Source organism: Bombina bombina, chromosome 8, assembly GCF_027579735.1.
Source record: "Bombina bombina isolate aBomBom1 chromosome 8, aBomBom1.pri, whole genome shotgun sequence".
NCBI classification, from domain to species: Eukaryota; Metazoa; Chordata; class Amphibia; order Anura; family Bombinatoridae; genus Bombina; species Bombina bombina.
The window spans coordinates 278542675-278559864 of record NC_069506.1 but is presented as its reverse complement, the minus strand read 5'-3'; the positions used below and the strand labels follow the sequence as shown (position 1 = coordinate 278559864).

Genomic DNA, 17190 nt, shown 5'->3' with positions numbered 1-17190 from the left:
ATGGGCCTTCAAGAACGAGGCTTCTGTTGATCAGATATGTAAGGCAGCGACTTGGTCTTCACTGCACACTTTTACTAAATTTTACAAATTTGATACTTTTGCTTCTTCTGAGGCTATTTTTGGGAGAAAGGTTTTGCAAGCCGTGGTGCCTTCCATCTAGGTGACCTGATTTGCTCCCTCCCTTCATCCGTGTCCTAAAGCTTTGGTATTGGTTCCCACAAGTAAGGATGATGCCGTGGACCGGACACACCTATGTTGGAGAAAACAGAATTTATGTTTACCTGATAAATTACTTTCTCCAACGGTGTGTCCGGTCCACGGCCCGCCCTGGTTTTTTTAATCAGGTCTGATAATTTATTTTCTTTAACTACAGTCACCACGGTATCATATGATTTCTCCTATGCAAATATTCCTCCTTTACGTCGGTCGAATTACTGGGGAAGGCGGAGCCTAGGAGGGATCATGTGACCAGCTTTGCTGGGCTCTTTGCCATTTCCTGTTGGGGAAGAGAATATCCCACAAGTAAGGATGACGCCGTGGACCGGACACACCGTTGGAGAAAGTAATTTATCAGGTAAACATAAATTCTGTTGTTTGGAACATAATTGTTCAAGATGAGAACTTGCAGTATAAAAGGCAATCTAGCAATTAGAATCATTTTTCAAAAGTTAGTGGCAAGTTCTTTGTAAGGAACAGAACAGAAGCATCTCTGCATGTTCAGCTATAAGTCTGTTTTTGCTATCAGTAAGAAGGTTCAACTTTCCACACTACTGCATGGGGCAGAAAGATATTTTGGGCCATTTTAGCCGGAGCTGGAAATCTCAGTTTATTAACTGCCCAGTACTTCAGGGGTTTGTCTGAATGATGTACAGTGATCTCTCCTACAATAATACAAATAAGAACAATTTGTATTGGCAGAACAGTAGTAAACAATTTTTAGTTTAGTCTCCACTCCAGCTTTAAATGAAATGGGAACATGCAGTTTGAAAAAAACACCACAAGCATATGGGTAGTAAATGGAGGTATCGGTTTAAGTATCGGTGCATTTGCACGAGTACAAGTACTCATGCAAGTACTTGGTATCGGTACCGATACTAGTATCGGTATCGGTGCAACCCTAATATATATATGCAATTTTAAGAAGGACACCGGTGTCAGTATTCTAGCATTAATATAAGTACTTATTAAGTATTAAATTAACCATAAAAAAACACTATTTTAAAAAACACAGTTAATATACACAATTAATATGTCGGCAATTGATCAATATCTCAGCAAGTGAATATCTCAGCAAGCATGTATTCAAAGTCCGTTTAGCATACAATACAGCTATTATATATGATGTGTTTCTCTGCGGTAACACTATCCACCACTTGGGCAATGTATGGAAGACAAGCAGATTCGTTATCCAGGTAATATAACTTGGTACTTGCTCAGTCTTCACATTTAGCAGAATTTCATACGAATCGACTTTTGTTGTTTCTTCAAGATCATGGTTGGAGGATCAATTCACTAAAAAGTTCATTGATTCCTCAGACAAGGGTAACCTTTTTGGGTTTCCAGATAGATTCAGTGTCCATGACTCTGTCTTTGACAGGCAAGAGACGTCTAAAATTGATTTCAGCTTGTCGAAACCTTCAGTCACAGTCATTCCCTTCGGTAGCCTTATGCATGGAAATTCTAGGTCTTATGACTGCTGCATCGGACGCGATCCCCTTTGCTCGTTTTCACATGCGACCTCTTCAGCTCTGTATGCTGAACCAATGGTGCAGGGATTACACAAAGATATCTCAATTAATATCTTTAAAACCGATTGTACGACACTCTCTGACGTGGTGGACAGATCACCATCGTTTAGTTCAGGGGGCTTCTTTTGTTCTTCCGACCTGGACTGTAATTTCAACAGATGCAAGTCTTACAGGTTGGGGAGCTGTGTGGGGGTCTCTGACAGCACAAGGGGTTTGGGAATCTCAGGAGGTGAGATTACCGATCAATATTTTGGAACTCCGTGCAATTTTCAGAGCTCTTCAGTCTTGGCCTCTTCTGAAGAGAGAATCGTTCATTTGTTTTCAGACAGACAATGTCACAACTGTGGCATACATCAATCATCAAGGAGGGACTCACAGTCCTCTGGCTATGAAAGAAGTATCTCAAATTCTGGTTTGGGCAGAATCCAGCTCCTGTCTAATCTCTGCGGTTCATATTCCAGGTATAGACATTTGGGAAGCAGATTATCTCAGTCGCCAAACGTTGCATCCGGGCGAATGGTCTCTTCACCCAGAGGTATTTCTTCAGATTGTTCAAATGTGGGAACTTCCAGAAATAGATCTGATGGCTTCTCATCTAAACAAGAAACTTCCCAGGTATCTGTCCAGATCCCGGGATCCTCAGGCGGAGGCAGTGGATGCATTATCACTTCCTTGGAAGTATCATCCTGCCTATATCTTTCCGCCTCTAGTTCTTCTTCCAAGAGTAATCTCCAAGATTCTGAAGGAATGCTCGTTTGTTCTGCTGGTAGCTCCAGCATGGCCTCACAGGTTTTGGTATGCGGATCTTGTCCGGATGGCCTCTTGCCAACCGTGGACTCTTCCATTAAGACCAGACCTTCTGTCGCAAGGTCCTTTTTTCCATCAGGATCTCAATTCCTTAAATTTAAAGGTATGGAGATTGAACGCTTGATTCTTGGTCAAAGAGGTTTCTCTGACTCTGTGATTAATACTATGTTACAGGCTTGTAAATCTGTATCTAGAGAGATATATTATAGAGTCTGGAAGACTTATATTTCTTGGTGTCTTTCTCATCATTTTTCCTGGCATTCTTTTAGAATTCCGAGAATTTTACAGTTTCTTCAGGATGGTTTAGATAAAGGTTTGTCCGCAAGTTCCTTGAAAGGTCAAATCTCTGCTCTTTCTGTTCTTTTTCACAGAAAGATTGCTAACTTGCTAACACTGATATTCATTGTTTTGTACAAGCCTTGGTTCGTATAAAACCTGTCATTAAGTCAATTTCTCCTCCTTGGAGTTTGAATTTGGTTCTGGGGGCTCTTCAAGCTCCTCCGTTTGAACCTATGCATTCATTGGACATTAAATTACTTTCTTGGAAAGTTTTGTTCCTTTTGGCCATCTCTTCTGCCAGAAGAGTCTCTGAATTGTCTGCTCTTTCTTGTGAATCTCCTTTTCTGATTTTTCATCAGGATAAGGCGGTGTTGCGAACTTCTTTTAAATTTTTACCTAAGGTTGTGAATTCCAACAACATTAGTAGAGAAATTGTGGTTCCTTCATTATGCCCTAATCCTAAGAATTCTAAGGAGAAATCATTGCATTCTTTGGATGTTGTTAGAGCTTTGAAATATTATGTTGAAGCTACTAAGACTTTCCGAAAGACTTCTAGTCTATTTGTCATCTTTTCCGGTTCTAGAAAAGGCCAGAAAGCTTCTGCCATTTCTTTGGCATCTTGGTTGAAATCTTTAATTCATCATGCCTATGTTGAGTCGGGTAAAACTCTGCTTCAGAGGATTACAGCTCATTCTACTAGGTCAGTTTCTACTTCCTGGGCGTTTAGGAATGAAGCCTTGGTTGATCAGATTTGCAAAGCAGCAACTTGGTCTTCTTTGCATACTTTTACTAAATTCTACCATTTTGATGTGTTTTCTTCTTCTGAAGCTGTTTTTGGTAGAAAAGTACTTCAGGCAGCTGTTTCAGTTTGAATCTTCTTCTTATATTTTTAATATTAAACTTTATTTTGGGTGTGGATTATTTTCAGCGGAATTGGCTGTCTTTATTTTATCCCTCCCTCTCTAGTGACTCTTGCGTGGAAGATCCACATCTTGGGTAGTCATTATCCCATACGTCACTAGCTCATGGACTCTTGCTAATTACATGAAAGAAAACATAATTTATGTAAGAACTTACCTGATAAATTCATTTCTTTAATATTAGCAAGAGTCCATGAGGCCCGCCCTTTTTTGTGGTGGTTATGATTTTTTTGTATAAAGCACAATTATTCCAATTCCTTATTTTTTATGCTTTCGCACTTTTTCTTATCACCCCACTTCTTGGCTATTCGTTAAACTGAATTGTGGGTGTGGTGAGGGGTGTATTTATAGGCATTTTGAGGTTTGGGAAACTTTGCCCCTCCTGGTAGGAATGTATATCCCATACGTCACTAGCTCATGGACTCTTGCTAATATGAAAGAAATGAATTTATCAGGTAAGTTCTTACATAAATTATGTTTTTTCTGCTTGATATCCAGTTTGTTTATCCTTTATTCTTCTTACTTGTGCTGAGTTAATGTTATTAGATTCTCATGTTAAAATGGTTATTTTGGCAGAGATATTCTGACATAAATACATAGTTGAAATATTCTTAAAACTTATAACTTATAAAAAAAAATTGTATACCTTTTCCTTATATAATGCCCTTCTTTTCTATAATGAGGTCTGCCCCTTCCCTGCAGGTGACACAGGCAGGAGGGAGCTATAGGACATGGGGTCTGTCCCTCCCCTGCAGGTGACACAGGAGGGAGCTATATGACATGGGGTCTGTCCCTCCCCTGTAGGTGACACAGACCGGAGGGAGCTATAGGACATGGGGTCTGTCCGTTCCCTGCAGGTGACACAGTGATACACACAGGAGGGAGCTATAGGACATGGGGTCTGTCCTTTCCCTGCAGGTGAGACAGTGATACAGACAGGAGGGAGCTATATGACATGGGGTCTGTCCCTTCCCTGCAGGTGACTCAGTGACACAGACAGGGGGGAGCTATAGGACATGGGGTCTGTCCCTCTCCTGCAGGTGACACAGTGACACAGACAGGAGGGAGCTATAGGACATGGGGTCTGTCCCTCCCCTGCAGGAGACATACTGACACAGACAGGAGGGAGGTTATGGGACATGAGTTCACAATGATAGATATTGCATTTTTCCAACAGGCTGCCTTACAACATGGAGTTATTGCTGGACGTAGAGGCTTTGGAAGCATTTTTGTTGTTGCCAGTGGAAACGGTGGACAGTTCAATGACAACTGTAACTTTGATGGATACGCCAACTCTATCTACACAGTCACTATAGGTAAAATACAAAGTGTTATCTCCCCCACACTGTACAAAACAGGGTCATATCTCCCCCACACTATACAATACAGGTTCTGATCTCCCCCACACTGTACAATACAGGTTCTGATCTCCCCCACACTGTACAATACAGGTTCTGATCTCCCCCACACTGTACAATACAGGGTCTGATCTCCCCCACACTGTACAATACAGGGTCTGATCTCTCCCTAACACTGTACAATACAGGGACTGATCTCGCTAACACTGTACAATACAGGGTCTGATCTCTCCCTAACACTGTACAATACAGGGTCTGATCTCTCCCTAACACTGTACAATACAGGGTCTGATCTTGCTAACAATGAACAATACAGGGTCTGATCTTGCTAACACTGTACAATATAGGGTCTGATCTCCCTAACACTGTACAATACAGGGTATGATCTCCCTAACACTGTACAATACAGGGACTGATCTCACTAACACTGTACAATACAGGGTCTGATCTTGCTAACACTGTACAATATAGGGTCTGATCTCCCTAACACTGTACAATACAGGGTCTGATCTCCCTAACACTGTGCAATACAGGGTCTGATCTCCCTCACACTGTACAATACAGGGTCTGATCTCCCTCACACTGTACAATACAGGGTCTGATCTCCCTCACACTGTACAATACAGGGTCTGATCTCCCTCACACTGTACAATACAGGGTCTGATCCTCCCTAACACTGTACAATACAGGGACTGATCTTGCTAACACTGTACAATACAGGGACTGATCTCGCTAACACTGTACAATACAGGGACTGATCTCGCTAACACTGTACAATACAGGGACTGATCTTGCTAACACTGTACAATACAGGGACTGATCTCGCTAACACTGTACAATACAGGGACTGATCTCGCTAACACTGTACAATGCAGGGTCTGATCTCGCTAACACTGTACAATGCAGGGTCTGATCTTGCTAACACTGTACAATACAGGGTCTGATCTTGCTATCACTGTACAATACAGGGTCTGATCTTGCTATCACTGTACAATACAGGGTCTGATCTTGCTAACACTACAATACAGGGACTGATCTCACTAACACTGTACAATACAGGGTCTGATCTCCCTGACACTGTACAATACAGGGTCTGATCTCTCCCTAACACTGATCTCACTAACATTGTACAATACACTTGTACTCACTTGCTGTATAACACACTTACAATTGTACAGTCCCTTGCTGTATAACACACACACACTTGTACAGTCAGTTGCAGTATAACACATACACACACACACTTACACTTGTACAGTCACTTGCTATATAATACACACACTTACACTTGTACAGTCATTTGCTGTATAACACACACACTTACACTTGTACAGTCACTTGCAGTATAAAACACACACACACTTACACTTGTACAGTCACTTGCTGTATAATACTCACACTTGTACAGTCACTTGCTGTATAATACACACTTACACTTGTACAGTCACTTGCTGTATAATACACACTTACACTTGTACTGTCACTTGCTGTATAATACACACACTTACACTTGTATAGTCATTTGCTGTATAATACACACTTACACTTGTACAGTCATTTGCTGTATAATACACACTTACACTTGTACAGTCATTTGCTGTATAATACACACTTACACTTGTACAGTCACTGTACAATACAGGGACTGATCTTGCTAACACTGTACAATACAGGGACTGATCTCGCTAACACTGTACAATACAGGGACTGATCTTGCTAACACTGTACAATACAGGGACTGATCTCGCTAACACTGTACAATACAGGGACTGATCTCGCTAACACTGTACAATGCAGGGTCTGATCTCGCTAACACTGTACAATGCAGGGTCTGATCTTGCTAACACTGTACAATACAGGGTCTGATCTTGCTATCACTGTACAATACAGGGTCTGATCTTGCTATCACTGTACAATACAGGGTCTGATCTTGCTAACACTACAATACAGGGACTGATCTCACTAACACTGTACAATACAGGGTCTGATCTCCCTGACACTGTACACTACAGGGTCTGATCTCTCCCTAACACTGATCTCACTAACATTGTACAATACACTTGTACTCACTTGCTGTATAACACACTTACAATTGTACAGTCCCTTGCTGTATAACACACACACACTTGTACAGTCAGTTGCAGTATAACACATACACACACACACTTACACTTGTACAGTAATTTGCTGTATAACACACACACTTACACTTGTACAGTCACTTGCAGTATAAAACACACACACACTTACACTTGTACAGTCACTTGCTGTATAATACTCACACTTGTACAGTCACTTGCTGTATAATACACACTTACACTTGTACAGTCACTTGCTGTATAATACACACTTACACTTGTACTGTCACTTGCTGTATAATACAAACACTTACACTTGTATAGTCATTTGCTGTATAATACACACTTACACTTGTACAGTCATTTGCTGTATAATACACACTTACACTTGTACAGTCATTTGCTGTATAATACACACTTACACTTGTACAGTCACTTGCTGTATAATACACACTTACACTTGTACAGTCACTTGCTGTATAATACACACACTTACACTTGTATAGTCATTTGCTGTATAATACACACTTACACTTGTACAGTCATTTGCTATATAATATACACTTACACTTGTACAGTCACTTGCTGTATAATACACACTTACTCTTGTACAATCACTTGCTGTATAATACACACTTACACTTGTACAGTCACTTGCTGTATAATACACACACTTACTCTTGTACAATTCACTTGCTGTATAATACACACACTTACTCTTATACAGTCACTTGCTGTATAATACACACACTTACTCTTATACAGTCACTTGCTGTATAATACACACACTTACACTTGTACAGTCACTTGCTGTATAATACACACTTGCACTTGTACAGTCACTTGCTGTATAATACACACACTTGTACAGTCATTTGCTGTTTAATACACACTTACACTTGTACAGTCACTTGCTGTGTAATACACACTTACACTTGTACAGTCACTTGCTGTATAACACACACACTTACCCTTGTACAGTCACTTGCTGTATAACACACACACACTTGTACAGTCACTTGCAGTATAACACACACACTTACACTTGTACAGTCACTTGCTGTATAATACACACACTTACACTTGTACAGTCATTTGCTGTATAGCACACTTACACTTGTACAGTCACTTGCTGTATAACACACACACACTTGTACAGTCACTTGCTGTATAACACACACACACTTGTACAGTCACTTGCTGTATAATGCACACACACTTGTACAGTCACTTGCTGTATAATGCACACACACTTGTACAGTCACTTGCTGTATAACACACACACACTTGTACAGTCACTTGCAGTATAACACACACAATTACACTTGTACAGTCACTTGCTGTATAATACACACACTTACACTTGTACAGTCACTTGCTATATAATACACACACTTACACTTGTACAGTCATTTGCTGTATAGCACACACTTACACTTGTACAGTCATTTGCTGTATCACACACACACACACACTTGTACAGTCACTTGCAGTATAAAACACACACACACACTTACACTTGTACAGTCACTTGCTGTATAATACACACACACACTTGTACAGTCACTTGCTGTATAACACACACACACTTGTACAGTCACTTGCAGTATAAAACACACACACACACACACTTACACTTGTACAGTCACTTGCTGTATAGCACACACACACTTGTACAGTCATTTGCTGTATCACACACACACACTTGTACAGTCACTTGCAGTATAAAACACACACACACACTTACACTTGTACAGTCACTTGCTGTATAATACACACACACACTTGTACAGTCACTTGCTGTATAACACACACACACTTGTACAGTCACTTGCAGTATAACACACACACTTACACTTGTACAGTCACTTGCTGTATAATACACACACTTACACTTGTACAGTAATTTGCTGTATAACACACACACTTACACTTGTACAGTCACTTGCAGTATAAAACACACACACACTTACACTTGTACAGTCACTTGCTGTATAATACTCACACTTGTACAGTCACTTACTGTATAATACACACTTACACTTGTACTGTCACTTGCTGTATAATACACACACTTACACTTGTATAGTCATTTGCTGTATAATACACACTTACTCTTGTACAGTCATTTGCTGTATAATACACACTTACACTTGTACAGTCACTTGCTGTATAACACACACACTTGTACAGTCATTTGCTGTATAATACACACTTACACTTGTACAGTCATTTGCTGTATAATACACACTTACACTTTTACAGTCACTTGCTGTATAATACACACTTACACTTGTACAGTCACTTGCTGTATAATACACACACTTACACTTGTATAGTCATTTGCTGTATAATATAAACTTACACTTGTACAGTCATTTGCTGTATAATATACACTTACACTTGTACAGTCATTTGCTGTATAATACACACTTACACTTGTACAGTCACTTACTGTATAATACACACTTACACTTGTACTGTCACTTGCTGTATAATACACACACTTACACTTGTATAGTCATTTGCTGTATAATACACACACTTACTCTTGTACAGTCATTTGCTGTATAATACACACTTACACTTGTACAGTCACTTGCTGTATAACACACACACTTGTACAGTCATTTGCTGTATAATACACACTTACACTTGTACAGTCATTTGCTGTATAATACACACTTACACTTGTACAGTCATTTGCTGTATAATACACACTTACACTTGTACAGTCACTTGCTGTATAATACACACTTACACTTGTACAGTCACTTGCTGTATAATACACACACTTACACTTGTATAGTCATTTGCTGTATAATATAAACTTACACTTGTACAGTCATTTGCTGTATAATATACACTTACACTTGTACAGTCATTTGTTGTATAATACACACTTACACTTGTACAGTCACTTGCTGTATAATACACACTTACACTTGTACAGTCACTTGCTGTATAATACACACACTTACTCTTATACAGTCACTTGCTGTATAATACACACACTTACTCTTATACAGTCACTTGCTGTATAATACACACACTTACACTTGTACAGTCACTTGCTGTATAATACACACTTGCACTTGTACAGTCACTTGCTGTATAATACACACACTTGTACAGTCATTTGCTGTATAATACACACTTACACTTGTACAGTCACTTGCTGTATAATACACACTTACACTTGTACAGTCACTTGCTGTATAATACACACACTTACACTTGTACAGTCACTTGCTGTATAATACACACTTACACTTGTACAGTCACTTGCTGTATAATACACACTTACAATTGTACAGTCACTTGCTGTATAACACACAGTTACACATGCAAAGTCACTTACTGTATAACACACACACTTGTACAGTCACTTGCTGTATAATACACACTTACACTCATACAGTCACTTGCTGTATAACACACACACTTACCCTTGTACAGTCACTTGCTGTATAACACACACACACTTGTACAGTCACTTGCAGTATAACACACACACTTACACTTGTACAGTCACTTGCTGTATAATACACACACTTACACTTGTACAGTCATTTGCTGTATAGCACACTTACACTTGTACAGTCACTTGCTGTATAACACACACACACTTGTACAGTCACTTGCTGTATAACACACACACACACTTGTACAGTCACTTGCTGTATAATATACACACACACACACACACACTTACACTTGTACAGTCACTTACTGTATAATACATACTTACACTTGTACAGTCACTTGCTGTATAACACACACACACTTGTACAGTCACTTGCTGTATAATACATACTTACACTTGTACAGTCACTTGCTGTATAATACACAGTTACACTTTTACAATCAATTGCTGTATAACACACACTTACACTTGTACAGTCACTTGCTGTATAATACACACTTACACTTGTACAGTCACTTACTGTATAATGCACACACACTTACATTTGTACAGTCACTGTATAATGCACACACACTTACACTTGTACAATCACTTACTGTATAATGCACACACACTTACACTTGTACAATCACTTACTGTATAATGCACACACACTTACATTTGTACAGTCACTTACTGTATAATGCACACACACATTTGTACAGTTACTTACTGTATAATACACACACTTCCACATGTACAGTCACTTACTGTATAATGCACACACACTTACATTTGTACAGTCACTTACTGTATAATGCACACACACTTACATTTGTACAGTCACTTACTGTATAATGCACACACTTACTTTTTTACAGTCACTTGCTGTATAATGCAAACACACTTACACTTGTACAGTCACTTACTGTATAATGTACACACACTTACACTTGTACAGTCACTTACTGTATAATGTACACACACTTACACTTGTACAGTCACTTACTGTATAATGTACACACACTTACATTTGTACAGTCACTTACTGTATAATGCACACACTTGTACAGTGACTTGCTGTGTAATACACTTACATGTGTACATTCACTTGCTGTATAACACACACACTTGTACAGTCACTTACTGTATAATACACTTACATGTGTACAGTCACTTGCTGTATAACACACACACTTGTACAGTCACTTGCTGTATAACACACACACTTGTACAGTCACTTACTGTATAATACACTTACATGTGTACAGTCACTTGCTGTATAACACACACACTTGTACAGTCACTTGCTGTATAACACACACTTGTACAGTCACTTGCTGTATAATACACACACTTGTACAGTCACTTGCTGTATAATACACACACTTGTACAGTCACTTGCTGTATAATACACACACTTGTACAGTCACTTGCTGTATAATACACACACTTGTACAGTCACTTGCTGTATAATACACACACTTGTACAGTCACTTGCTGTATAATACACACACTTGTACAGTCACTTGCTGTATAACACACACTTACACTTGTACAGTCACTTGCTGTATAATACACACTTACATTTGTACAGTCACTTGCTGTATAATACACACACACTTTTACAGTCACTTGCTGTATAGTACACACTTACACTTGTACAGTCACTTGCTGTATAATACACACTTACACTTGTACAGTCACTTGCTGTATAATAAAGACAAAACTCTAATGAATCCTTAGATCAGACCATTTTCCTTTAAGGCCAAATATCATTGCTCATGTTGTTCCTTAACAGGTGCTGTTAATGAGGCTGGTAAAATGCCGTTTTACGCAGAGGAATGTGCGTCTATGCTCGCTGTGACCTTCAGCAGTGGAGACAAATTGATGAGAAGTATAGTGAGTAACTAGTAGCCCAACCACAGCCTTTACTAGCCACATTGCTCCTCATCTCACTTGCAGAGAGAACTTACTGCATAAAAACCCTGCTGCCCCTCACTGCATTGTTATAACTTTCTATACACCCTGCTGCCCCTCACTGCATTTTTATACCTCCCTATACACCCTGCAGCCCCTCACTGCATTGTTATACCTCTCTATACACCCTGCTGCCCCTCACTGCATTGTTATACCTCCCTATAGATCCTGCTGCCCCTCACTGCCTAGTTATACCTCCCTATACACCCTGCTGCCCCTCACTGCCTAGTTATTCCTCCCTATACACCCTGCTGCCCCTCACTGCATTGTTATACCTCCCTATACACCCTGCTGCCCCTCACTGCATTGTTATACCTCCCTATACACCCTGCTGCCCCTCACTGCATTGTTATACCTTTCTATACACCCTGCTGCCCCTCACTGCATTTTTATACCTCCCTATACACCCTGCAGCCCCTCACTGCATTGTTATACCTCCCTATACACCCTGCTGCCCCTCACTGCATTGTTATACCTCTCTATACACCCTGCTGCCCCTCACTGCATTGTTATACCTCCCTATAGATCCTGCTGCCCCTCACTGCATTGTTATACCTCCCTATACACCCTGCTGCCCCTCACTGCATTGTTATACCTCCCTATACACCCTGCTGCCCCTCACTGCATTGTTATACCTCCCTATACACCCTGCTGCCCCTCACTGCATTGTTATACCTCCCTATACACCCTGCTGCCCCTCACTGCATTGTTATACCTTTCTATACACCCTGCTGCCCCTCACTGCATTTTTATACCTCCCTATACACCCTGCAGCCCCTCACTGCATTGTTATACCTCCTTATACACCCTGCTGCCCCTCACTGCATTGTTATACCTCTCTATACACCCTGCTGCCCCTCACTGCATTGTTATACCTCCCTATACACCCTGCTGCCCCTCACTGCATTGTTATACCTCCCTATACACCCCGCTGCCCCTCACTGCATTGTTATACCTCCCTATACACCCTGCTGCCCCTCACTGCCTTGTTATACCTCCTATACACCCTGCTGCCCCTCACTGGCTTCTTATACCTCACTATACACTCTGCTGCTCCTCACTGCCTTGTTATACCTCTCTATACACCCTGAAATTCTGCTGCCCCTTACTGCCTTGTAGCACCTGCCTATACCCCCCAACATCCTGCTGCCCCTTATTGTCTTGTTATACCTCTCTATACACCCTGACATTCTGCTGCCCCTTACTGCCTTATTGCACCTGCCTATACCCCCCAACATCCTGCTGCCCCTTACTGCCTTGTTATACCTCACTATATCCCCGAACACCTTGCTACCCCTCACTTCCTTGTTATACCTCCCTATACACCCCAAACCCCTGCTGCCCCTCACTGCCTTGTTATACCACCCTATACACCCCAACATCCTGCTGCCCCTCACTGCCTTGTGCCCTCATCTTTGCGTCCCTCTGTTTTTCCGCTTCTTATTAGGTGACATCAGACTGGAACCTGCAGAAGGGTACAGGGTGCACAGAAGGTCACACAGGTACCTCAGCAGCTGCCCCCATTGCTGCAGGGATGATCGCTCTGATGCTGCAAGTCCGACCGTGTTTAACCTGGAGAGACGTCCAGCACATCATTGTGTTTACAGCTACAAAGGTAGAGGAAGCTTAGTGTACCGTGATTATTCTTGTCAGTATATGGGGCCATGAGGACAGATGTGCACATTATTATTTATAGATTAGTGTGAGACTCAGATGCACAGAGCCAGTATAGTTCAGGGTTGTTTGATATAATCAACAGACTAGATTCATTTTTCTTCAATAGATTTCTATAAGATGTATGTGGTCATGCCCACATCCTTCCTATAACTGTCCAATACCTAAAGCTTTAGTAATTGTCAGCTCAGTTATATATGGTCTCACTGCCCCCAGTAACCATAAACTGCTGGTGTGAGGTGTGATACCCCTTGTTATAGGTGGTCTCATTACCTGCTGTAACTGCAGACAGCGGGTGTGTAGTGTGAGGTTTGATGCCCCTTGTTTTAGGTAGTCTCATTGCCCCCAGTAACCACAGACAGAGTGTGTGTAGCTTCTCACTACCAGTCCTACTCACACCCTTCTCAGTTATAACCATTTCTTTTAAAAGATACGATGAGTCCACGGATTTCATCCTTACTTGTGGGATATCACCTCCTGGTCAGCAGGAGGAGGCAAAGAGCACCACAGCAGAGCTGTATACAGGTAGCTCTCAGTTTACGCCGGGGTTAGGTTCCAGAAGGAATGGTTGTAAATTGAAACCGTTGTAAATTGAAACCCAGTTTATAATGTAAGTCAATGGGAAGTGAGGGAGTTCCAGGCCCCTCTCAAAATTGGCATAAGTAACACCTAATACATTATTTTTAAAGCTTTGAAATGAAGACTTTCAATGCTAAACAGCATTATAAACCTAATAAAATAATCACGCAACACAGAATATATAATTAAACTAAGTTAAATGAACAAAAACATTTGCTAAACAGCATTATAAACCTAATAAAATAATCACACAACACAGACTTTACTTGCATTTTTCTGCAAACAGTTATTTCTATGCATTCCAATCTGGACTGATTTATAGACAGGAAGATCTTGTTCCTTTGCAAGCTGCTCAATAGCTCAGGTCTGGTTAAACTGATTAATTTCTCCTTTCTTGGCTTGCATATCTTTGCTGCAACACAAGCGGACAGCTCCGCCTACTGGCTATTTTAATCAATGCACTGCTTCTCAATGCTTTTCAATAGCAGTCACATGACTGAAAAAGAGGTTGTTATTCTGAAACGGTGCAAATTGAACCGTTGTAAACCGAGGGCCACCTGTATATAGCTCCACCCTTCCCTCCCACCCCAGTCATTCTCTTTGTCTGTGTTAGTGATAGGAAGAGGTTATGTGAGGTGTTAGTTTAGATTCTTCAATCAAGAGTTTTTTTATTTTTTAATGGTACCAAAGTGTGCTATTTTACTATAGGGTGTAGCCGTATTCCTTGACAGCCTCTAGAGTAGAGCTACAGGTGGCTTTAAAGCAATTTGAACTGGTGGGGTTTTGCCTCTCTACGCCTCCCATACTTGTGCTGCCCTTATGTTGATGGTTTCAGAGAATATTAACTGAGGCCCTTATGTGTTCACAGAGCTGCAGGAGAGAAGAAGACCTCTTGGGGCTGTGAAACTTTCATGCTGTTACTCAGCATAGAGGTAAGTGCAGTCTTTTATTTCTGGGGCTTGCAGCATATCTCAGAATTGACTGTGCATTCCTAATCTGTTGGGCACTATGGGCTCTGGAAGGGCTGTCCTATTAACAGGGTGTGGGTTATCATGGGACAATGTTAACCGACATTATGCTTTGTTTTTACCAGACTGTACTGGCCTTTATTAACGTTTGCCTAGAAACACTGGCATTATTGTTTTATGTACCGGGTACTGTTTACTGGGTCCTTAAACAAGGGGACTTAGGGCTGACGCTGGGAGAGTGTGTTTGGAGTATGATTGCTAGAACACGGCTGTGTTATACATTATTTTTTTTTGCCGATCGTGGCTAGGTCTTAGGTCGCGCCACACGATGGGCGGGGTTTGTTCTTTTGGCGCGCTTTGTCTGTAGCCGCGCAGTTTCTTTTCCTTCAGAAGTCAGAAGCGGCTGTTACATCCGGCTGTTAGCGCAGACATCGCAAGTGACACCTTAACCGCATGGTTTGCAGAATAAAGCAAGCGGTTTTAGGTGTGGTTGACTGAAGTTCTGAATTGTGCCTAGAACAGTTGGCAGACCGTGGGGGCAGGTAGGCGCCTCAGCAGAGCTGTTGAGGCGAGGTGCTCTAGTGTTGCAGAAGTTGGTTAACGTTTTTTTTTTTTTTTTTCTTGCTTCAGAAAATTTTTCAGTCGTTTTACTTTTTAAAGGGACAGTACTATTAGGATTTATATTGTACTGACGATTCTTTTCACCATATTATATGTTTGACCATTAATTGGGTATTCATTTTTATTAAGAATATAAAATAAAAATTTAATTTTTCCTAATTCTGTTAGTATGGATTCAGATATCCAGACTGCAGCATGCTCTATGTGTTTGAATGCCACTGTGGAACCTCCGGTTCCTTTTTGCCCCACCTGTTGTGAGAGGGCCTTACATTATAGAGTCCAGGCTTGGATAAGAGACGTTCAGGATCCCTGGACACTAAAAATTGTGTCTCAGGGATATCAGTTGGAGTTCAAAAATTCCTTCCCCAGAGGAAGGTTTCTTCTTTCACGATTGGCTGTGGACCAGATAAAGAGAGAGGCGTTCTTACGATGTGTAAGAGATCTCTCCTCCATGGGAGTAATATGTTCCGTTCCAAAACTGGAACAGGGACAAGGGTTTTATTAAATTTCTTTGTAGTTCCCAAAAAAGAGGGAACGTTCCGACCTATTTTAGACCTTAAAAGTCTAAACAAGTTTCTCAGAGTTCCATCCTTCAAGATGGAAAATATTCGTACCATTCTTCCATTGATCCAGGAGGGTCAATTTATGACTACCGTGGATCTAAAGGACGCATATCTTTATGTTCCTATCCACAGAGATCATCACAAGTTCCTGAGGTTTGCCTTTCTGGACATTTTCAGTTTGTGGCTCTTCCTTTCGGTTTGGCCACGGC

At 40.9% G+C, this 17190-nt stretch overlaps 1 protein-coding gene across 4 annotated transcripts in view; it reads left to right on the top strand.

Annotated features, from left to right (window-relative positions):
• Positions 1–17190, top strand: part of PCSK7 (proprotein convertase subtilisin/kexin type 7) — a 258498-nt gene that overhangs the window by 85501 nt on the left and 155807 nt on the right. For all 4 annotated transcript variants that reach the window (XM_053691395.1, XM_053691398.1, XM_053691397.1 and 1 more), the window contains exons 7-9: positions 4932–5070; positions 12398–12498; positions 14024–14191. In XM_053691395.1, coding sequence (XP_053547370.1) covers positions 4932–5070; positions 12398–12498; positions 14024–14191 — 408 coding nt within the window. The remainder of the gene's footprint in view (positions 1–4931; positions 5071–12397; positions 12499–14023; positions 14192–17190) is intronic.